General features: G+C 29.8%; 2 protein-coding genes, 1 non-coding gene and 1 pseudogene across 4 annotated transcripts; 3 read left to right on the top strand and 1 right to left on the bottom strand.

Annotated features, from left to right (window-relative positions):
- The first annotated feature begins 205 nt into the window (after window positions 1–205).
- On the top strand, window positions 206–2,936 carry LOC107407439 (tocopherol cyclase, chloroplastic-like; annotated as a pseudogene).
- On the top strand, window positions 2,148–2,229 carry TRNAS-CGA (transfer RNA serine (anticodon CGA)). Its single transcript has one exon. It is a non-coding gene; the product is annotated as a tRNA-Ser (tRNA).
- A 1,372-nt stretch (window positions 2,937–4,308) lies between the features above and the next one.
- LOC107407440 (tocopherol cyclase, chloroplastic-like) lies at window positions 4,309–9,110 on the top strand. Of its 2 annotated transcripts, XM_048475886.2 has the most exons (10): window positions 4,311–4,816; window positions 4,939–5,183; window positions 5,365–5,444; window positions 5,551–5,627; window positions 5,770–5,939; window positions 6,523–6,620; window positions 7,045–7,152; window positions 7,506–7,622; window positions 7,909–8,058; window positions 8,807–9,110. In XM_048475886.2, exons 1-10 carry the CDS (start codon window positions 4,506–4,508, stop codon window positions 8,981–8,983), a joined length of 1,533 nt encoding a protein of 510 aa, XP_048331843.2. In that variant the 5' UTR covers window positions 4,311–4,505; the 3' UTR covers window positions 8,984–9,110. The 2 variants fall into 2 exon arrangements, with proteins under 2 accessions (XP_048331844.2, XP_048331843.2); XM_048475887.2 differs by lacking the exon at window positions 7,045–7,152 and having other exon boundaries at window positions 4,309–4,816.
- A 1,535-nt stretch (window positions 9,111–10,645) lies between these two features.
- LOC107420646 (bark storage protein A) lies at window positions 10,646–13,112 on the bottom strand. The gene is made up of 5 exons (XM_048476095.2): window positions 12,778–13,112; window positions 12,509–12,576; window positions 12,206–12,361; window positions 11,620–11,871; window positions 10,646–11,213 (listed from the first exon to the last, which is right to left on the bottom strand). Exons 1-5 carry the CDS (start codon window positions 13,001–13,003, stop codon window positions 10,854–10,856), a joined length of 1,062 nt encoding a protein of 353 aa, XP_048332052.2. The 5' UTR covers window positions 13,004–13,112; the 3' UTR covers window positions 10,646–10,853.
- Between the last annotated feature and the right edge of the window lie 12,188 nt (window positions 13,113–25,300).

The following is a 25,300-nucleotide window of genomic DNA, read 5'->3' as shown; positions in this document are numbered from 1 at the left end:
GATTATTCAGAATAAATAGAATTTAGCCATGTATATAATAATATATAATATAATTTTGTTTTTCTAAATAATTATTTTAAAATTGAATGAACTTTCAATTACCACATGGTTTATGAACGCAATGACCGTTACGTATTTAGAAAATGACTAAAAAGGCGTAGGGCTCCACTGCTTTTTGAGCTTTGCTTTCAAGTCGGTCATAGAGAGTAACGAAAACTGGATTAGGACAAACTCTGAGCCGTTTGTTTGCCCGCCATATATCGACCACTTGTTGTTTAAAGCCTCTTCTTCTTTCTCTCTCTCTCTTCCCTACACACACACCTCACTGACTCAAAAGTCACTCATATCTCTGTTCACTCTGTTCCTCTTAGCAGTTTTCGGATATGGAAGCCAGCGTTTTCTCACTCGCAGAACTCCACCATTTCTCTCCAAACCTGGGGTTTCCGATTTCAAATCCCAATTCCAGTTGCACCCTCTCTTGTCCTTCGAAACCCAGCTCGATTGCCACTCGGAAAGATCGTCTCAAGCTAGGGTTTCCACCGAGTCTGCGCGCTTCCGTATCTAATTCTTTATCTGAAACTCAACAGTACGGTACCTCTTCCATAGTCGGTGGAGACAAGGAGAGCGGTCTACATTCCAACGCCTCCGAATCGAGAACTTCGAACTCCTCACAGCGGGTATTTTATTTCATTTTTTTTCTATTACAAAAACAAAATTTGATTTTTTTTTTTTTTTTTTTTTTTGGTTTGGGAGTCGAAGTGGTTTTGCTTGTGGAAAATCAGGTACCATTTTGATGGAAGTGGTAGGAAATTCTTTGAGGGATGGTATTTCAAGGTGTCAATTCCGGAAAGTAGGCAGAGCTTCTGCTTTATGTACTCAGTGGAGAACCCTGCATTTCGCAATAAACTAACGCCATTGGAGGTTGCTCAGCATGGACCTAGATTATTGGAGTCGGTGCTCAAATTCTCGGTGCCGATGACAAGAATATTTGTCAGTACACCGAGGAATCTCAAAATTTTTGGGGAAGTAAGGTTTTTCTTTTGCTTGGTTTCCGATTCTTGTTTTACTTGGTCGCTGGATGCTTGAATGTTTTCCACTTTTTTTTTTTTTTTTTAATGCTATTGTTACAACCTTGACCTTTTGTATTCTGTTGTATCTGAGGCTAGTTGGCAATCGTTAATGCATAGGTAGGCATGAGCTAATACTGGAGAATACTTTTATACCACAAAAACAATCGAAGCCTCCGAACAAAGAGGTTCCTCCTCAGGTTGATCTTCCATCTTTATAGTTTATATGGTTTTCGTTTTTTAAATTGCTGAAAGTCTTGGATTGTTATGTGGTTGTCAATGGTATTGCTCTCTCTCTCTCTCTCTCTCTCACTGTTAACATTTATTTTACTCATCTTATGGGTTATTTTGCATAGGAATTCAACAGGAGAGTGTCGGAAGGTTTTCAAGTCACTCCACTTTGGCACCAAGGTTTCATTCGTGATGACGGCAGGTGTGCCATTTTGTTAAGAGTATGTTTTTGGCATTTTATTGCCTTAGTGCTTCTATGCTCGGAGTAGAATGTTCTTTGCTCGACTACCTTGAGCTTTTTCGTCTTGGATAAGTATATAACAAGATCAAGCTTTTGGTGACAGGTCAGATTATGTGGAAACTGTGAAGACCGCACGTTGGGAGTATAGTACACGTCCAGTTTATGGCTGGGGTGATGTTGGCTCTCAACAGAAGTCTACGGCAGGATGGCTTGCAGCTTTCCCTGTATTTGAACCCCATTGGCAAATATGCATAGCAGGCGGATTGTCAACAGGCATTTGCTTTTCTCCCAACTTCCACTAAATAGGATACAATAATCTCTCATTTAGTTTGATGTCTTGCTAAATAGTTCGCAAATTATATTATGCAAATGATTATTTGGTTGTCTCTCATCCAACATCTTGTTTTTTCTTATTATTAATTAATGTATAGATGTTCAAACAATCATATGCTACATAGTTCAGTTCCGTACCTACAGTCTGTATCCTAAAATAATTGATCCATTTATGATCCCAAGGAAATATTGATTCGATGTTTTTGTTTTGGTGGGGGATAAGAAAAATGTTGACTTTAACACAAAAACAACATTCGTTTCCAGATGTCCTTAGGGTCGATATGTCCGAGTGGTTAAGGAGACAGACTCGAAATCTGTTGGGCTTTGCCTGCGCAGGTTCGAATCCTGCTGTCGACGCTATTATTTTGATTTTTTTTTTTTTTTGTTTTTCCCCCCCATGAAATTTATAGATTCAAAAGGGTATGGGTATGCAACGCATCCAAGTGATTCCCCATTGTCGAATGAGTGCAACTCACTTCATTCTTCATTTCTTCTTCAAATAGAAACTATATTCTATGCCAAACTCTTTTTTTCATATCCCATATTAATTCCATAACCCACTAGCTTTCCATGACTTGCTTCAACAGCTACCCCCCAAATGCTACCTACTTTACAACTCATCCTGCTTGCATTCCTCCATGGCTCTCTCATTGCCACCATTCTATTGCTTTTCACCTCTTTCATTTTGTTATGCCTCTTATTTTCCTTCTTCGTCGGACTCTTTTCCATTGTCGTAATCGATCTCTACGAGATTTCGCCGCTCCTTTTCTGGTGTTTTCAAACAACAAAGGCTAATCTGGAATTGGGTTTGGTTCTGATTGTGTGTATAATGTTGCAACATGTTGTTGGTATCATCTTGGCATCAAAACCTTTCTTTGAACGTGTTCTTTGCCAGTTGAAAGCTAAGGCAATGTATTATATTGATGCTTTGAAGCTGGCTTAAACTTAGCTTCTTATTTTTATTTATTTTCTGTTTTCTGTATGTATATTCTGCTGCTAAATCAAATACATACATACATACATATATATATATATATATATATATTATGTTAAATTCAGTTGTTTTTCGTTGTCCATATTGATAGCTTGCTTACTTAAGGAAGAGAAGAAGTGATAAAGCTTCAATGTTTTGTTGATGTTATTGTTTTTAGCCATGATCAATAAACAAAGTTCTTCGGAAACTTATGTTACTTGTAGATTTGGTAATCATCAAGAAGCTAAACCATACCATTTAGTTTTAACCAATAGTAGTATAATACAAAAATCATCAAAGCATGATAGTGTTAATCCAGTATGGTATGCTTCAGTATTTTGTGTAGGAATAATTAATGAAAGGTTAAGAGATCAAACTTTACCATGTACTAATTGACAGAGTTTTTTTTGTGGTATATTTATATTATTTTCTTTTTTTTTTGGGCACTATATGGTAAATCCAATTGTTTGGTTTAATTTTTATAATACTTTTAAAAAAAACCCTAAAATTGTTAGTTACTTTTAGAAATAATTCATAAAAAAATCAATTTCTCTTTATGAAATAATTTTTAAGGAATCATCTAATTAGTACTTTTTCTAAAATTATCAAATAGATATATATATTTTTTTGTTTTGAAACAAAATTACTAATAATCACTTTTGCAACACTATTAAAATTTTGGGATTTCATCCCAAAAACTACAAGAAGTGTTTTTTATGCCAAACACTATAAGAAGCGATTTTGTTCTTTTTGCAGCACTTTTAGAGATTTGGGATTCAGTTCCAACCGCATCTGCAAACATATACATGCTTATATTATAAATTGTAAGGGAGATAATTATTAAAAAAGGAAAAAAAAAAATGAAGAAGTCCAATTCATCTATAAGCTATATTATTCTTTGGTTAATTTTTCAGCCAAAGAAAAAATTTACTTAAATGAAATGAGTTCTGTTTTATAACAAAATTTCTCTCCTACATTAGAGGGGAAAAAAAAAAAAAAATCCTATACTAGCTAGAAATAGTAACTTTTCCACTATCATTTTTAATTTAATTAGTGAAGAAGAATAGTACATAAACTTGAAGTTTACTAAATAAAATAGATACATATCTATATTACAAAAAAGAAAAAATATTTTAAAGAACTAATATAGTATGACAATGGCTAAAATGTAAGTCTTTAAATTATTTAGGTTAATTAGGCATTTTCAATTTCCAATCAACTTAATAATAATTTTATGCTGAAAGATAAGCGTTAATGGTCTCATTTCAACAAAGTTGTTACGATTATTCAGAATAAATAGAATTTAGCCATGTATATAATAATATATAACATAATTTTTTTCTAAATAATTATTTTAAAATTGAATGAACTTTCAATTACTACATGGTTTATGGACACAATGACCGTTACGTATTTAGAAAATGACTAAAAAAGAGTGGGGCTCCATTACTTTTAAGCTTTGCTTTCAAGTCGGTCATAGAGAGCAACGAAAACTGGATTGGGACAAACGCTGGGCCGTTTGTTTGCCCGCCATGTATCGACCACCTGTTGTTTAAAGCCTCTGCTTCTCTCTCTCTCTGCCCAAGTTATATACATACCCACTGACTCCAAAAGTCACTCATATCTCTGGTCACTCTGTTCCTCTTGGCAGTTTTCGGATATGGAAGCCAGCGTTTTCTCACTTGCAGAACTCCACCATTTCTCTCCAAACCTGGGGTTTCCGATTTCAAATCCCAATTCCAGTTGCACCCTCTCTTGTCCTTCGAAACCCAGCTCGATTGCCACTCGGAAAGGTCGTCTCAAGCTAGGGTTTCCAACAAATCTGCGCGCTTCCGTATCTAATTCTTTATCTGAAACTCAACAGTACGGTACCTCTTCCACAATCGGTGGAGACAAAGAGAGTGTGGGTTCTGTGAACCCGGTCTACATTCCGACGCCTCCGAATCGAGAACTTCGAACTCCTCACAGCGGGTTTATTTCTTTTACTTTTTTTATTACAAAAACAAAATTTGATTTTTTTTCTTTATTATTTATTTATTTATTTATTTATTTTTTTTTCCGGAGTTGAAGTGGTTTTGGTTGTGGAAAATCAGGTACCATTTTGATGGAAGTGTTAGGAAATTCTTCGAGGGGTGGTATTTCAAGGTGTCAATCCCGGAAAGGAGGCAGAGCTTCTGTTTTATGTACTCAGTGGAGAACCCTGCATTTCGCAATAAACTAACGCCATTGGAGGTTGCTCAGCATGGACCTAGATTTACTGGAGTCGGTGCGCAAATTCTCGGTGCCAATGACAAGTATATTTGTCAGTACACCGAGGAATCTCAAAATTTTTGGGGAAGTAAGGTTTTTCTTTTGCTTGGTTTCCGATTCTTGTTTTACTTGGTCGCTGGATGCTTAAATGTTTTTGAATTATTAGTTTTTTTTTTTTTTTTTTTTTCGTTTTCTTAATGCTATTGTTACAACCTTGACCTCTTGTATTCTGTTGTATCTGAGGCTAGTTGGCAATCGTTAATGCATAGGTAGGCATGAGCTAATACTGGGGAATACATTTATACCACAAAAACAATCGAAGCCTCCGAACAAAGAGGTTCCTCCTCAGGTTGATCTTCCATCTTTATAGTTTATATGGTTTTCATTTTTTAAATGCTGAAAGTCTTGGATTGTTACGTGGTTGTTGATGGTATCTAATGGGTTATTTTGCATAGGAATTCAATAGGAGAGTGTCGGAAGGTTTTCAAGTCACTCCACTTTGGCACCAAGGTTTCATTCGTGATGATGGCAGGTGTGTCATTTTGTTAAGAGTGTGTTTTTGGCATTTTATAGCCTTAGTGCTTTTATGCTCGGAGTAGAATTTTCTTTGCTCGACTATCTTGAGCTTTTTTTTCTTGGATAAGTATATAACAAGATCAAGCTTTTGGTGACAGGTCAGATTATGTGGAAACTGTGAAGACCGCACGTTGGGAGTATAGTACACGTCCAGTTTATGGCTGGGGTGATGTTGGCTCTCAACAGAAGTCTACGGCAGGATGGCTTGCAGCTTTCCCTGTCTTTGAACCCCATTGGCAAATATGCATGGCAGGCGGATTGTCAACAGGCATTTGCTTTTCTCCCAACTTCCACTAAATAGGATACAATAATCTCTCATTTATTTTGATGTCTTGCTAAACAGTTCGCAAATATGTTTACTTGTTGGCCGCCTTTTTGCTGGATCTGAACCTATTATTTAGGCTTTTGGTTCTAGAACTATTTAGGCAAGTCATGAAACATAATATACCCACACCTATAAATGTGCATATTTAGATGGGAGGTGATAAGCTGACGATCTGTTATTTGGGTTACTGCCACATCCTTATTGAGTAAGTCCTGCTGAAAATTTTCAATAATCAGGATTTAAGGTGGAAACAACTATGGAATGTAGATAAAAAGATGGCCAATATTCTTGGAATCACAATGATTCCCGTCTGTAGTAATGCACATGTATTCCTTCTGTGTTCTTTGGAGATCATTTTTAGGATGAATTCTGCGCATTTTCACTTGTGGGATTTATAAAATGTCTAATATTTATGTTAAGAGTTACAATTTGGGATTCTTTTTTGGGGCAATCATGTGCTTGTGCTCTATTTGATACATATATGCTTTCTGATGACATTACATCAGGTTTTAAAATTAAATTTCAGGTTGGATAGAATGGGATGGTGAAAGGATTGAGTTTGAAAATGCCCCATCCTATTCTGAAAAGAATTGGGGCGGAGCATTCCCGAGAAAATGGTTTTGGGTAAGTTTTATCTTCTTATCAACATCTTACTAAGTAGAAGTTGAGTGTTCATGTCACTTATCCAGTATGTGAGCTTCACCTTCCTTTCCTTCCTGGAGAGGAAATCAACAAGAAGATCATTCACTCTGTAGCAAGCAAAAATGAGCCCAAATGCTTATTTTGAGATTAAACTGGTGCTTTGAAAGTGTCGCTGGTTAATGGAATCACTCTTTCCATCTAACTTAAGAGAGGCACCACACAAATAATTATAATAATAGTTAATTGGAAAAAGGATCGAATAAAAAAATATGCTTTTATAATGTATTATTCGTTTGTGGAGCCTCTCAACGAGGACATTTGGTGTAGTCACTGTGGCATCTTCATTTCTGAAGTGCTCAAATAGCGTTTAGTGTCTGCATCTTTAGTTCTCATTGTTGCACTGCAGGTTCAGTGTAATGTTTTCAAAGGTGCAACAGGAGAAGTTGCTCTCACGGCAGCTGGTGGGTTGAGGCAGCTACCTGGACTGACAGAGAGTTTTGAAAATGCTGCATTGGTACTGTAACATGAGAAATCCTCTATTATATCTTCCCTGCTTTTCCAAAATTTACTTCAAACCCCTTTATATTATGCATATATTTTCTTTGAATTTATACCTAATTCCCCATCTTATTTCTTAAATGAAATAAAGACTCACAAGGCAAAGTGACATAGAATACAGTAGGATTCTTTTAGTGAACCAAACACTAGAAAGGAAGAACGATTCATGGGAAACTACTTGTCTAGAAACTACTTCTGCTAATTTTACTGTGAACTAACAGGGTTTTAATGATTAGGAACATTCTTTATTTGGTACAACTAATTGCCCTCTTCTTGATGCATTGACGTCCTATGTCATAACTGATGCAGATTTGCATTCACTTTGATGGAAAATTTTATGAATTTGTGCCATGGAATGGTGTTGTTAATTGGGAAGTTGCTCCTTGGGGTTGCTGGTGCATGGGTGCAGAGAATGAGACACACTTGGTAATATTTCTCAACTCTAATCATTCTATGGGTTTCAAATGCATATATTTGAAATGAACTTCTGTAACTGTGGTCTCATGATTCTTTTACCATTTGGAACTTCACACTTCCATCTAATTAATGGCCCCCAAAGCCAAAAAAAAGAAAAGAAGAAAAAGTACAGTATAGCTGGTGCAAGTTGGTATTAGGCAGTACCACTATGAAATTTTTTAAGCTTTATTTAAGAGATCAAATAGTTTTATGGCATTGTGTTAGTAACAGATGGAAGTTGTTCCTCTGTGTGCAGGTCGAATTGGAGGCAACAACAGAGGATTCAGGTACAACTTTACGTGCTCCAACATCGGAAGCTGGACTTGCTCCCGCTTGTAAAGATACTTGTTTTGGGCTGCTAAGATTACAAATGTGGGAACGGAAATATGATGGCAGCAAGGGGAAGGTGCACTACTTCTTATGCTTTAGATTCTTTCTTTGGTTGGTCGGATGGGTTCTGGGCATGATATTACGTATGAGTCATGGCAAATTGACTAATGATAAATTGGGGTGTGAAAAAGTATCGTTGACCTTTTCCATCCTTACTTTAGCAAAGTAATAATAAGAAGTTGGAAGCCAAAAAATTAAATAATAATACGAAGATGTGATGAGTGAAAGCTTAAAATTTTTCCTGATCATGCCATGATATGGCATACATGCCAGCATAATATACTTGAATGTGCTTTTTCATAAATCCATGTCTACACTGTTATGATCTTCTTTACTTGCATCAAGGTAGGTTTCAAATCTTTCAGGTAACTACTGCTTGTTTTCGTCATTCGAAGGTGGCATCATGCAAGTTATCATCTAAAAAGTGTATAACAATGCTTGAATTATATGCATTTTCTGTACTGGTGGTGCATGGCCTATGTACCGTATGGGGGCATGAGGGGAATCAAGTCCTTGCTTTGCGGATTGTAGATTTTCCATTAACGTCATTTGTCCTCCCAAAATAATTTTGCCTTTTGACCGTTCTTTTGTCCTGTTGCTTTCTTTATTGCCCTACCTAATTGGCTATTGATTAGTCATATGCTCAAGAATTCATGAACTATTTAATCTATAAATGTTACCTTATAAAATTGTCAAATCATTACTGTACTTCCATGATCTACGCAATTTGATGATTTTTAATTCTTGATTTTGTTTGTTTATAGATTATATTGGATGTCACGAGTGACATGGCAGCACTAGAGGTTGGTGGGGGACCATGGTTCAACACTTGGAAGGGCAAGACCACAACGCCAGAGCTCCTTAGCCAGGCTCTTAGGGTTCCAATTGATGTGGATGGGTTTTTTAATTTGCTTCCACTGTTTAAGCCCCCTGGTCTATAACTAGGGTTGTAAATACGATCCGAGTATTACTCGTAATCAGTTCGATTTTAACTTACGAGATAAGAAATAAGAAATGAAGCTTAGGAGCTGAACTTGAATAATAAATTAAATTCATGATTAGTTATTATGAATAGTTCAGTTTATTATTTATATATTTATATAAAAATTATATTATGAATTTAAACCTATTAAGAATTTATAATACATGAATAATATTTTTTATAATTTGAATTTATAAACAATATATTTTTATAATTTAATTTATAATTTAATTATTTTATTAATAGAATCATTGGAATTTATTAATTATTAATTTTAAAATTTATATTTTGAAAAAAACAAATATTTAAAGTTTATAATGTAACAAACCGAATTGAATTAAGTTGTAGCTTTAGCTAAGTTGAGTTAAGAAAATAATTTTGAAAGAAGTAAGTTGTAGCATTAGCTGAGTTGAGATTAAGTAAATAATTTTAAAATTTTGTAAGTTCAAATCGAAATTGAACACTATTAACATTCTGTAAACCGATCTTGAAAATATCAATATTTTGTTCATTTACCTCCCTATCTACAACATCCTTTGGGAATTGGGATTAATGTCATGTTTTTTATTTTATAATATTTTATGTTAACAAAAATAAAAAATAAAAAAAATAGTAGAGGTTAATATCAGTCTTTCGTTGCTTACCACCCATATGGACATGACAATAAGTAGCTGTACTAAGTATTTGTATCTTCTTTTTAATTTTAATATGTTTTTGATGTCGAGCTCCGCTGCTTCTATTGGTTGACTAAAGGATGCATAATTAAATGTTATTTTGCCTCTTGATTTATATTGTAAATTTTCTACGAATCAGGTACTCCCCACATTTTCAATGAAAGTGTAGTCCACTCTCTGACAGGGTTATTTTTCCTGCTATATATGCAGTTGATTCATCAAAGGCAAAATTTTTTTCTTAAAAAAAAAAAAAAAAGAAAAAAAAGAAAAAAAGAAACTTTAACTTGATGATTTGCATAATATGATGCAACAAATATTTGGAGTTTTCGTTAAGTGGGTCAAAATGATGTTGTTTCATTTGACTAGTTGCTCAAATAATATTGACATTACTATTTGACACTTAAGCGTCTGTCGACAAATCTTACTCTTACTTTGCATTCAGATCGCTTTTTAATGATTTAGCCTCAGATGTCCTAACCGCTTCACCAGAATTTAATAAGTCTCTACTACTTTTCTAATGGGTCAATGCCTGGCTTCTCCGACTGTTTTTTTTATTCAAAGTCTTCAATCATTGATTATGATAGAATTTTGGTTATAATTTGAGGAATATCATAATGAATCCAAGCAAAAATAACTTAAATTTTAAATCCAATAATATTCCTTACAAATTGTTTATGTGATCACGATCATGAGATTATAATAAATTAGTTTTCTATTTCCCTTTAATTCTTAATTATTTGGTATATGCTTGTGATGGCCTCGATCAATAAGTTAAATGATAATGACTTTGGTTTTTGATATTAGGTTTTTGAGTTGAATTAACTAGGGCATAATATTTCAATTTTTTTATATGATATAGTATGGAATCAACATTAATAACGTATTATTCCAATCTCAAAAGTTTTTTTTTTTATTTTTTATTTTTTATTTTTATTTTCTTAAGGAAAGGACTACAAGGGCCACATAGAAAAACATGCCTTTCCACATTATGGAGGAAATCATCGGTACTCCAGGAATACCAAACTCCCAAAACACAACCATATACATGCGACCCATATATGTTGCGTCCACATGGTTTAATTGTGTCTTACGAGTTTTGTACTTTCCTGGATACTTTAGATTTCACATATATGAACACCATCATATGCAATATTCCTAATAAGCTGCCAAAGTGGCAGTTGAAAACTGCTTGACAAATTCAACGGCAACAGCCACAGAATTATTGGCGGCAAGGTTGATGAAAGTATCGGCCTCATTAGAGTCGGCAGAGCCACCGCCGGCCAAGTCGGAGAGAGCTCTTATAACAATGAAAGGGATCTTCTGCTGATAGCTAATTAAGGCCACGGCTGCACTTTCCATTTCCACGGGGCTGACATTGAATTTTTCATATAAGAAGCCGCGGTACGCTGCATTGTCTAAGTAAATGCTCGCACTTGTTCCCCTTTCCACTCTCACCACCTTTGGCGTTGTGGTCAAACATGTTGTTGAGTTTACGCAATCTTCCAGTTTTAGACCCTACTTCATCAGTAGTACTCATAGTTAGCCAACGTTAATCCATCACCATCTTCCTAATATTGTTATTTCAATATACAAGGGGAAAAAAATATAGGTTTTTTTTTATATTTTAAATAAATCAATTTAGTAAAAACAAAAAAATCAATTTCATAGTTTGATAAGTGATAATTATTCAAACTTCAAAAGGGCTAAGTGAAGATTTTTCAAACTTTAAGGATCTTAATATATTTTCATCAAACTTAAACTTAATTTAATTACATATAAATGAGAAAGCGAGAAACGTAATAGTAAGAAAGAAAAAAGAAAAATTGCTGTATTAACATATATAGCCACCCAATTTGGCAGATGAGACTTATCAAGGGTCACTAAAAAGTGAAGACATAGGGGAAGGAAGTAAAAATATTACCTCCAAATTTTGAGAGAGATTATAATAGAGAGGATCAACAGGAATCCAGAAGATATGCTGTCTCTCTTCAGGAGTCCCATCTACTGGGAAAACTTCTTCAGGTTGGTACCAAATATTATTGAAGAGATTGTCGTAGGAGCTGGAATGCGAGACATTCACTGTATAATCTGCAAATTTAATGTACCCTATTTCTCTCGTGTAGTCTCCATTTGCTTCAAGAGGTAGCTCGTCTTCACGCCCTTGTCCATATCTCTGCCCAATATACCATACATAGATTTTGAGAATGGAAGAGACAGCACACCCACCAAATCTTTTATTGATTAGTCGACTTAATAATACTATACAAAAGTTCCTAACCACAGCGGTTTGATTTGCTTGCATTCTCGTAATATTATCACAACTACTTGATATATATAACCAAAAAAAAAAAAAAAAAAAAAAAAAAAGAAAAAAGCCTTACTATATATATTCTTTTGAAAATAAGGTTGAATTCATATTTTATAAAATTAAGATATCTTAATATGAAAATGGCTATGGCTGTGTATATATATATATATATACGTATGTATATATATTTGTAACATACCTGCCAATTCCAGAGGGCAGTATGCGACCAGCTTTGAGGAATGACCACATCTCCAATGTTGAGGGAAGGGTTCGCATTCCCGGCTATTCCATAGTGCAACAGTCCTTCTACATTGAAGATGGTCAATAGAAGTTGAGTCGTTATAGCTGCATTGGCCTACATAAACCAAAAACCACAGAAGGAAAAAAACAAAACCAAAAAAAAAAAAAAAAAAAAATGTTAGCATTTATATATATATATATATATATATATATTTATGTACATACAAAACACTAAATGAGAACAAATGGAGAACAATAATACCATGCCAAGGCCTGACACGACTAATATGACTTTCTGGCCAGCAATAGCTCCGAACCGGAATCTCCTTCCTAATAACCAAGAAAAACGAAGATAGTAGAGGTAATTCAGTAAGTAGCTAGAAAAAGGGGAAACAAAAGCTAGTTAATTAACTAAATTTTCATATAAGCTAATATACAATAATAACATAGGTACCATAGTTAATCATCAAATTTATTTACCAAATTTTACCAAATAAAATATAATATATATATATATATATATGTATATACCAGAAACGTCAATGTTCAAACTTCTAGCTTTGTAGTCGGAATGCTTAAGCAGAGGGTTCAATTCGAAAAGATTTGGAATCACTATTCCAACGTAAGGGCCTTTTTGATTGGCCTTGTTGATCGCTATTCTTGTTTTCGAAGGAATTGCAGCATTTGTCTGTTGTGCACTAAGCTGGATTACAATCAGAGCAAAACAGATCTTGGAAGCTACACCAAGAACTCCCATTTTTTTTTTTTTTTTTTTTTTGTGGGAGAAAATTCAAAAAACAAAATTGTTGGAACTTTTTTATTTTTTATTTTTTTGATGTGTCAAAGCGTTGGTGTTAAAGAGGGAGGTGATGAGAAAAGGAATTTATAGAGAAATGGATGCGGCAATTAATGTAAACTTTATAGCATTTCCAATGAAAAAGTGAACTGTGAAAATTAATACAACATATAAGCAAAATAACATTGTTTTAAAAAATTATTCTTCAATAATAATTTGTATGATAAATGCCAAGTTTGTATGTTTATGTAAATGTTTATTTCTAAAAATTCTGTTAAACACTATAAATTAATAAATATTTTTTGTGAACAATCCACTGAAGAACAATTTTCAAATTAACTATCTATATATTAGATATTTGTACATAAGAATCCTAATAATTTTTATATTACATAAATAGCAGTCCACATATTCATTAAAGTTGCTTTTATAACACAAAAAAAAAAAAGGGGCCATGGTAAAACCTTATATGATATTGATTCAATTGTAGAAATATATACAATTAAATTGAGCTTTAGAAGGCATTGAGTCAATTTATCTAAGATATATGCCTATCCAATATGTATAGCTGTACAAAGTAAGAGCTACAATATCAACTCCCAATAAAGATAAGAACCTAGTATAAGTATGAAGGATGTGAAAATTAATTCATGAATAGACATCTCAATATGAAGCTATAAAGCATGTGAAATGCATGGGATAAGATTGTAATCATAAAGCTATGTCCTTATCATTGTTCCTTTTTCTCTCACTTCTTATGAACATCTTTAGACTGTTGTATCGTGTTTGTTGTAAGAGAATTTTTATAATACAACTCTTTAATAGGGTTGAATAACCCTTATATATAAAATCGGATAATATGGTCTATAAAATAAATAATATTTAAAAAAAATGATAATAATGTTTATAAATCTAATAACATGTTTCATAAATTGCGTAAAACTATCCTTTCATAAATTGATAATATTGTTTGTAATATTTTTCAATCCAATCCTTTGTAAGAAGTTATACTGTAGCCTAACCTGACATTATTTAATTCTGAATAGTCAGCTCAAATGTCTAGTCGCTTGTAGCACACGTACACCACCTTTTTATTGAATAACTGTGGCAATTAATTAAATTACAAAGTCCTGGTTTCTTTTTTTATTATTATTATAAAAAAAAAAAAAAAACTTGTTTCAGGTTTTATAAAATCGGTACCAATATGTTGATTAATAAATGAAATTCTTATCTCCAAGTCTGAAAAGAAAAAAGAAAAAAGAAAAAAAGGAAAAAGCTTTACGTTCCCTGTGCGAATTGATCAATCATTGTTCAGTAGCTTTATTTCTATTTAGATTACTATTTTTGTCGTGCTGTCATTAATTTTTTTTTTTTGTCCATAATTTCGTGGCCCCACATGTATTTAAGCGAGAGTACAAACTCTACATTACTAGAAGTCTACTCCGATTAAAGAAATTTAAATGCCTAACGATCACAACACGGACCAGGTAGGGCCCAGTGCCCATCCCCTTTTCTCATTTTTATTTTTATTTTTTTGTATTTTAATGTTTTTAATATATTTTTTTATTAGATTATCAAAATTGAAGATGTGCTCCCGTAATTTTTACTCCCAGACATCTCAAATTCATTTTTATAGTCTTTTTTTTTTTTTCCTCCTTTTTCATAGTTTTAATGCAATTTTTTTCTCACTTATTTAATTCTTTTCATCTCTTACTTATTTACAATCGTATTTATTAAATATAATTATAATATTTATCTACAATATAATATTATTTTTTTGAAATACACCATAATACTTATTAATTACAAATTTTAAAAATAATTATCATTTTCAATTACAATTAATACAATACTTAATAACAAAATAATTATATAATTAAAACGAAAAACTATAATTATTTAATAAATAATATTTATTTAATTAATAGTTTACGTTATTTTAATTATAAAGATGTACCAATTCTCCATTTTAATGACTTTATTGTTATTTTTCTTCTTCTCCATTTAGTTTTGGTTAACTAATTTCTAACAAAATCTAAAATAATTTTCCTTTTATCTCTTTTTGCTTTAAACTATAAATTTTTTATTTAAAATTGTAATATATTTATTGTGAATGTGAAATCATATTGTTCTTAAAAATTAGAATTAGAGGAAAATGATTATAAAAAAAAAAACCTATTCAATTTATTAAAAAAATCTAATCATTTGGCTAGCTACAATATAAGAAGAAAAAAAATGTTATGCATATGAATGTCTGAAATTCCCCCCAAAAAAAAAAAAAAAAAAGTGCCATTACATTACATTAACATACCCTTCCTGATAATAATTATTGGGTCCATTTTTTTCAATATAAACTACCATCAAAGATGATAGTTTAGCCAAATAAAATTGTCAATCATCATATTTATAGGTTTAAAAATTATAATTTGAATGTTGATAAACTTTGTTATACTGCATTGTGTAAAACTTCTAATTTAATGACTATGGTACTATTAGAAAGCATGTGTTATAAAAAATAAAAAAAAACTTTTGCGTATACTTTAGAGGAGGAACCTAACATTAGTACAGAGGCACTGATAGGGTCGTACCTACACCCTTTTTTTTTTTTTTTTTTCTTTTCTTTTTTGAAAAATGCTATTTTTCGTACCTACTCCTTTTTTTTTTTTTGGTTTTATTTCCTTTTTTGAAAAATGCTATTTTTTTTGTTTGTTAATCAGTCACTTTTTTTTTTTGGGTAATATTGTTGAAATCTATTGAAAATGCTGTTTAAACAACTACTATAATTACACTAATAAAACTCGTACATAATATAACGCCTAAGGGATAAAAAAAGCAACTTTAGTAATTAAATTATTAAAATGTTTTTTGGAATTATCCATACAGTAATATAATGTCTAGAGGAAACAAAATATTATTATCTTTTTTCATATTGAGCCCTGTTTTTGGGAGAGTATTATTTTTTAACATAAAAAAATCACTTTTTTAAACGTTGAATAAAGTGATTTAAGCTGCTTACATGCCAAATAAAAACTTTTCACCATTCAATTCGAGGTTGGATGAAAATAGCTTCAATCCTAGGCAATGCTTTTGCAATTTTTAATTTTTGAGAAAGAGGCATTCATTTTAATTTTTGAGAAAGAGGCATTCATTTCAAGGGCTGCATATTTTATTTGGTCAAATATCTAGTGGAAACAAAATACTATTCTTTTTTCATATATATATATATATATATTATTTTTTTTCATATTGAGCGGTTTTTTTTTTTTTGGGGGGGGGGGAATTATTTTTTAACAAAAAAATCACTTTTTTTATTATTTTTAAATGTTTAATAAAGTGATTTATGTTTACATGCCTAAATAAAAACATTTCACCATTAAATTTGAGGTTGGATGAAAGTAGCTTCCATCCTAAGCATTACTTTTACAATTTTTAATTTTTGAGAAAGAATTTGGAAGGTGTTGATGTTTGGGCAATATGGTGTCTACCAATATAACAATGGTACTTAAAATTCTTCTTCAATGAGTCATATTTAGAATTTTAAATTAATGAGTTGCTATATTGAGAGAGGACATAAGAAAAGAGAGAAAATGCTGCAAATTGATGAGTCAAAAGGAGAGAGAAGAAACTGAGTTTATAACTTCCATTGTTTAACATACCTTCCACAAGCTATTAGATAGTTTTTATTTTTATTTTTTAATATTATCGCAGCTTGTCAGAAGTCTTGTACAATACTATTAGAGATGATTTTTTTTAAAAGACTTATTTGTTAATTTAATGTTACAAAGCTATTTTAGATGGACAAACGCAAAGAACAGACTATTGAATATGCTCTAACAAACTCAAAAATAGATGACCTTATTGACAAATAGCCCATAAAAGCCTCTGTATATAACTTGAACTATTATTGACTTCTTGTAAACATGTAATGTTATTTGCTTCTTATTTCAGATAATTAGCTTATGCTTAATACATGGTACAAATTTTTTTTTCCCCTTATCATTAAGGTGGGCACAAATTGATCCAAATCGATCAAACTGAATTGGTTCAATTTGTTTTTTGTTGTCTTTAATAAGTTCAATTCGGTTTGGATTAAAAATAATCCATACCAACCTAAACTGAATCGAACATATATATTATATATAATTTTTTTATTTTATTATAATTGATTATATATATTATTAGTATATATATTTTTTTTATGTTTTTAGATTATTTAATTAAATATATTAATAATATTAAATTCAAATAAAAATTATAATATTTTTTAAAAAATTACGATAAAACTTTAAAAAACTAGTAAAAAAATTTAAAAAATTATAAAAAATATTTAACCCTACAAATCCGAACTGAAAATTGTTGGTTCAATTTGATTTGGTTTTTCTTTATGGTTCAGTTTGTCAAAAAATGCAAAAACCCAACCGAACCAAACAAATAACGATCCCTAATTATTACATTAAGGTTATATTTGAAGTTCCTTATCATATTAAGTTTTTCTTTGGAGTTAAACAAAAATATGGGAGAAAAAAGTATATGGAAGACAAAAAGGGGGAAAAAAAAATATGTGGAAAAAAAAATATAAATTTTTCTTGTGTTTTGTTGAACAATTTGCAAGGGGAATAAAAAATCAATAATTTTTATACCATGAATTTGGCATAGCATCGAGAGAGAAATAGACGAAAAAGATGTATTGTAACATTGAGAGAGACAAAAAAAAAAAAAAAGAAGAGTTATAGGAAGAGGAAAGGGAGTTATAGAGAGAAAAATAATGGGGATTTAGGGAGAGAGTAAAAAATTAAGAGAGAGATGAAAGAGACAGAGTTAGAGAGAGAAAAAAAAGAAAAAAAGAAGTAGAGTTATAGAGAGAGAATGAGAGTGATTTGGAAGGAAAAAGTTTTTGAAAAAAATTTGAAGGAAAAAAAAGAAAAGAAATTCTTATTTCCAAGTTTGAAAAGAATAAAAAAGAAAAAGAAAAAAAGTTTGTACTCTGCGCAAATTGATCAATCATTGTTCTAACAAGTGAAGTTGGTCCATTACTGCCCCTTCCACCTCAGATTAGAATTGTATTTTACCCCTAATAAAAAAAATTATTTAGATTTTTTTTTTTTTTGTCGTGCTTGCATTATTATTATTTTTACTCAATTCGTGGTCCCACATCAAAATTAAAGGGAGTAAGAACTCCAAGTACTAGAAATCTACTCCTAATAAAGGGCAATAAATGCCATTATTGATCACGAACAACCTTTGGTCTAAACTGTAGAAAACCCTAGAAGGATACAAAATAAAGGCACTATTATGTAGTACATACTTTTTTTTTTTTTTTTCTGCTTGTTTGTTGTCAGAAAATCTTCTTTTCGTAATCTCTTGAAAAATGCCATATGAGCAACTATAGTAACTACACTACTAAGGCCCATACATAATATAATGCCTACTGGATACAAAATACGACAACAACAGTACTTAAGCTATTAAAATATTTATTTTCCAAGAAAAAAAGCTATTAAAATATTTTTTTGGAAGTACCCATACACAATAATAACAATTAAAAACGGTTGGTTTGAAAAATTCTATTCAATTTATGAATAATATTATCAATTTGATTACGGAAAGACATAATATCATGTACTTTATGGAACATGTTTTTTATTACCCAATATGTGAATAATGTTACCATTTTTTAAAATTTTACTCTATGAATAATATTAGTCACTTTATTGACCATATATATTATCCAGTTTTATTGGAATTGTTTGATAGCAACCATTTAAAGGGGTTGTATTGTAGAAATTTTCTTACAACAAACACCATAAAACAGTCTAAAGTTGTTAACATGAAGTGACGGAAAAAGGACAACGGTAAGGACATAGCTTTATGATGACAATCTTATCACATGCATTTAATATGCCTTATCGCTTGATATTGACATGTCTATCCATGAATTCATTTTCTCATCCTTTTTTTTTTTGTTTTTTTTTGGTTTTATAAATATTTCTCATCCAATATATACATATATATAATTGAAAACGTGCTTTCACACTTAATACCATGTCCTTACCTTGACTAGGAATTGATTGAAACTCTTATTTTGTACAGCTATATATATTGGATTGGCATGTATCTAAAAAAAATTGATTTAGTGCCTTCTAAAGCTCAATGTAATTGCATATATTTATACGATTTCATCTATATATATATATATATATATACGGTTTTACCATGCCTTTATATCTTTTTATATTAGAGCAATTCTAGTGAAAATATGGATGGTTGCCTATGTGACATGAATTTTAAATAGTATTTCTATATCAATAGCATAAATATCTAATACATTGACAGTTAATTTAAAAATTGTTCTTTAATAAATTGTCCACAAGAGCTATTAATTAGTTAATTACGTATTTTATTAAATTGTTTTTTTCTTTAAAAATGACTATTTAAAAAAAATTTATAATATATAACAAAACTTTAAGATATAAATATTCACATTAACAATATCTATACCATGTTAGTTTAACATTCATCATACAAATTACTATTAAAGAGCTTTGTTTAGAAAAAAAAAAAAAATTTCATATTTACGTGATATATATGTTCTATTATTCAATGCATGCACTGTGACTAAAATAAAATTTGCTGGATGATCGTTTCGAGGTGGCATTATTTATGGGTGGGTTTTAATAGTCTAATTGATTAGTTGCTCAGTTGTCTTTTCAAAATAAATAAAAAAAAAAAGGCAAAAAACTATTACGTAGTTGTTATAAAAAAAGGTGAAAAGTATAAGTACAAAAAGGAAGAAAAAAAAAAATGTTGGTTTGATCATGCCTTGGAAAAAAACAAATCACGGTAGTACCAAACTCTCAGACACAATTGTGTTGTAGCCACACCGAAAATTTGCTCCAAGCCTTTGACCATGTACAAGTAAGAGTTATTATTATTATTATTATTATTATTATTTGTGTGCATCGTGGTGCACCGGAGGTTACTTGGAATTATTTGTGGCGTTTATTTCCCCTTGTTAAATGACAATACATTTGGAATTATTTGTGGCATTTATTTCTCCTTGTTAAATGACAATACATTTGTCAGTCTGCTGCAACAACAATGACCCCAGGAGAACAATAATTGATGAGTTTACAGACAAAAAAAAAAAAAAAAAAAAAAAAAAAAAGAAGGGGTGGAAATAAGAATTTAATTCAATCAAAAGATATCCTGTGTTTTATAAAGCCTGAAACAAGTAAAATAAAACCGAGACTCATAATCAACAAAAGATAATCACTTTTGATTTTTAAACAAGGGAAAATTTTATTTACAATTTTTTGATTTTATTATTATTTCCTTAAGATTTAATGTTTAAGAAAAGCTATCATTGACTTTCATTTAGTTTATTGTATTTATCAAAATATAATTATTTGTCAATTTTTGTTAATTAAATTTTTAATAATTAAAGATGAAAAAGAAGTTTATAATTGAATAATATTATAAAATATAATATTAATTTTAAATTATTAAAATTAACTGATAAAAATTAATAAAAACTAATAGATGAGTTTCTTTTGAAAGATTTTAAAAACTAAAAGAAGCTATAATGGTGATTTTTAAAAATATAGATTTTAAATGAAATAATAACAAAATTAAATGAGCGTAAATGAATTTTTTTGAATAATAAAAAGAAAAAAGGGAAAAATTAAAGAACTTAGTTTAATAATGTAGATTTATGTTTCTGGTTTTTTAATTTCAATTTCTATTAAAGGTTTTATTAATTGTGTATACTTAATTTGTACCTTAAATAATATTTAGAATTCTTATCTAACATCAAATATTTATTTCTCAAAGAAAAAAAAAAAGAAAACTACAAGCTACAAGAGAAAAACAAAAGGAACAAAAATACCTAATTTTGTTTTTGGAGTTCACAGAAATACTTAATTGAAAATCATTTAAAACTATTTATAAAATAAGGTTCATTATAAACAACATTTTTTGTCGTTATAAATGGTTATTCATTTATATATGTTTGATTTTAAACGTTGTCACACGACGGGTTAATTACAAGGATGCGTTTTTTTTTTCTTTTTCTTTTTTTTTTTTAAATTGGCATTACTGGGATGTTTGAATATAAAAGTTTGTATGAATCAATTTTTTGTTTTTTCAATATTACGGTTATGGATAATTTAATATTTTAACGGAAAAAAATAACGTGCAAAAACAGAGAAAAGACATTTGAGCTGACTATTAGATCTATCAAGGGGAAAAAATAAAAATGGAAAAAAAAAAAGGAAAAAAAAAGAATCTAACTCTTCGAAACAAAAATTACATAAAGCAATGTAGAGATGTGCTAAAAAATAAATAAATAAAAGCGGGACAAAAAGGACATAGCTTTTGTAAGACAATCTTATCCCATGCATTTCACATGCATGCTGCATATACCTTAATCATGAGAGCCTATCCGATCTTTTTAACGGACAAAAATAAAAAATAAAAAAACAAATTGATAGCCTATACGGTCAACTTTGACATGCTTACTGATTTATATTAAGGGAAAAAGACTGAGTTTTATTATTAATCGTTATCAATGGAAGTTTTGATTTGAAAAATATTGATTGGTTAAATTTTGTTTAATTTATTTTGTATTTTATCTTCTAAAATTATAATCTAATATAGGAAGTAAAATTTTATAATAGCCTATTAAATTACATTGTAAATGTTAGTGTTTGCTAAGGATGGATCATTCATAATAATAAATAATATTTTTTAAAAGATAAAAGAGTTCTTTAAACAAAAGAAAAAGAGAAAAATCAAAAGGGTGATCCATCAAATTTTAGAAAATCCTCAAGTCCTAGTTAGTATTAGCTTATTTTAGTAAATAGCTTAGCATACGGCTATGTATAGCTTCAAGGTCATAGTTTTCATTTGAAATAGAGATATTGACATCAATACATCTTAAATTATTTTCACTTTAACATCTTGCACAATTAATGTCTTTTTTTTTTTTTTTTTTTCCCTGGCATTGTGCATCTGAATGTCATTTTTCTTTGCACTTTGCATTTTTTTTTTTTGGTTAACTTTTTAACTGCCTTATCACATAGTTGACACATGGGGTAAAACATGAAAATGCAAAGTGCAATTTCGTACAGTTTAGAGTGCAACATGTAAAAATTTTGAAATAAAAAATTAATTAAATACAAAAAGGTCATTAAATAAAACTATTATAGTTTAAAGAAGTTTGTAAAAAAATTAAAATGTGATTTTTCAAAAATAAAAATAAAAATCTTTGCAAATAATTGATTTCCTTAAAAAAAAACAATAAATAAAGACCAAAAAAAAAATTGAACATGCACTAAATATATATATATATATATATATTTTGAAAAAGTAAATTTTTATATAAAAAAATACATATTAGAAAATCTTAAAAGTATTTTTAAAAAAAATAATAAATATCAATATAAAAAATACGTGAAACAAATAAAATAACTGTTTTGAAAAAATAATCTTTCAAAGTTTTCTTTTAGATTTTATAATACTAAGATTACCATTTTTTTTTATAGGTCTTTATTTTATTTTATTTTTTTTGAATCTCTATAATATTTAGACAATATTATTTTTTATTTCTTCAAAAATTACGTTTGCATTCCTTAAAAACTTTACTAATTTATTAGAAGAATAATAATTATTTTTAACAAAAGAAAGTTTGTTAATTTTTCATTTGAAATACCATAAACTATATAGAATTATAATCCGCACCTTTATTTTTATCCCATATGCCATTATGTGACAAATCTATTACAAAGTTAATAGAAAAATTACGAAAGTGCAATAAGCAAAGAAAAGTAAAATTTAGGATGTACAATGCTAGAAAAAAAGTTTAGAGTATAAAGTGCTAAAGTAATTAAGTATAGTTTAGGATGAATTGGTATATCCTTTATATTTATAGACTTAAAATCTTAAGAACTGGAAAATTGATAAATAATAAATAAAAAAAACGAAAAAAGTTGGCAAAAATATTATACCCTTTGCACTAGCGCTTTTTTTTTTTTTTTTTTCCTCCCTCCTTTAGTCAGACATCACACCAATGATTCTCTTCTCATCACAATTACCGTCCTTCTTTAACACCAACTATTTGACATGTCCATTTACCAAAAACATTATTTGACATATCCAAAAATAAAGTTCCAACCCTTTATTTATTTACTTTTCTCAAGAAAAAAGGGGGTCGTGGATAGCTTCTATGATATTTTTTGCGCTGCAGTGATCCAGCTTTATGAATAATGATTCCAAGAAAATTGATAGAAAGGCCGGCCCTTGCCTAGGAATAGTGATTCCAAATCTTTTCGAAATGAGCCCTTTGCTTAATCATCCCGATTCCCGACTACAATGCTAGAAAATTGATCATTGATGTTTTTTAATCAATCATTGACCCTTGATGTTTATGAAAACTTAAAATATGATTTTTTTTTTAAATTATAAAAAATAATTTATAATATCTAATAAAGCTTCGGAAAGCACATATTAATTTGATATTCATTGTACAAATTATTATTCAAAAATAATTTTTTTTTTAAAAATCCACATTTTATGTAGTATGCTAGTTTTCATAGTTTACATCTTTATTAGAGATGCTGTGATCTTTACACTATTTGCCGCATCCATTTCTCTATAAATTTCTTTTCTCATCACCTTCCTCTTTAACACCAATGCTTTGACAATCCAAAAAGAAAAAGTTCCAACCCTTTTTTTTTTTTTTCTCATAACAAAATGGGAGTTCTTGGTTTAGCTTCCAAGATCTTTCTTGCTCTGATTGCTATCCAGCTTGGTGCATAACAGCTAAATGCTACAATTCCTCGAAAAACAAACAAATTGATCAGCAAGGCCAATAAGAATGGCCTTTGCATGGGAACAGTGATTCCAAATCTTTTCGAATGGCACCCTCTGCTTAATCATCCCGACTTCAAAGCTAAAAATTTGACCATTGATATTTCTGGTCTATATACATACATATTAACTTATTTATATAGAAATCTGGCTAATTAACTAGCTTTTGTTTCCCCTTTATTCAACGGATTTTCTTAAAATGTAACACATATGCTAATAATATTATTCCAAAGGAAAAAAAAAAAAAAAAAAGAGAGTATTTTTTGTTTCGTCGTGGCATTATTTTATGGGTGGGTTTAAATAGTGTAACTGATTAGTTGGTCAACTACCACGTAGTTGTCTATTCAAAAAAAAAAAAACCAAGAGAAAAAAGAAGACCACTACGTAGTTGTTATCAAAGAAAGGAAAAAGTATTGGATAGTCGTACTGTCATAAAAGTACCCAAAAAAAGAAAAAAAAATGTCGGTCTTGATCATGCCCTGGAAAAAAATCATGGTGGTACCAAACTCCCATACCAAAAAAAAAAAAAAATACTACGTGGTAGCCACACCGGAAATTTGCTCTATGCCTTTGACCATGTACAAATAAGAGTTATTATTATTATTATTATTATTATTATTATTTTCGTGTTCATCGTGGTGCACCAGTGGTTAGTTGGAATTATTTATCGCATTTATTTTCCTTTATTAAATGACAATACATTTGTCGGTCTGCTGCAACAATAATGATCTCAGCAGAACAATAATTGATGAATTTATGGAAAAAAAAAACGTGGAATAAGATTTTAATTTAATCAAAAGATATCCTGTGTTTTTATAAATCCTGAAACATGAAAATTAAAACCAAGACTCATTATCAGCTAAAGATAATCAAATTTTGATTTTTAAATAAGGGCAAATTTTATTTAAATTTTTTTAATTTTCTGATTATTTAACTTTGATTCTATGTTTATAAAAAAAACTATCATTAACTTTCGTTTACATTATTATATCTATCAAAATATATTTATTTGTCAATTTTTATCAATTAATTTTAATTAAAAATTAAAAATTAATATCTTAATTGAATAGCATTATAAAAATATAATTTTAATTTAAAATTATTAAAATTAATTTATAGAAATTGATAGAAACACATGAGTTTTGTTTTTTGAAAGATTTAGAAAATTAAAAAGAGATATAATGATGATTTTCAAAAACATGGATTTTAAATAAAATAATAATAAAACTAATTGAGTATAAATGAAATTTTATCTTTAAATAATAAGAGGGGGGGGGGGGGGGGGGGAGGAAGGGAGATATAAAAGAACTCTGATTAATCATGCAGATTTATTTTTCTGGTTTTTTAATTTCAATTTTTATTAAAGGTTTTATCAATTGTGTATAATTAATT

The sequence above is a fragment of the Ziziphus jujuba genome, chromosome 5, assembly GCF_031755915.1.
Source record: "Ziziphus jujuba cultivar Dongzao chromosome 5, ASM3175591v1".
Taxonomy (NCBI): domain Eukaryota; kingdom Viridiplantae; phylum Streptophyta; class Magnoliopsida; order Rosales; family Rhamnaceae; genus Ziziphus; species Ziziphus jujuba.
Note: the sequence above shows the minus strand (reverse complement) of the source record. Positions and strands in the feature narration are given on the sequence as shown.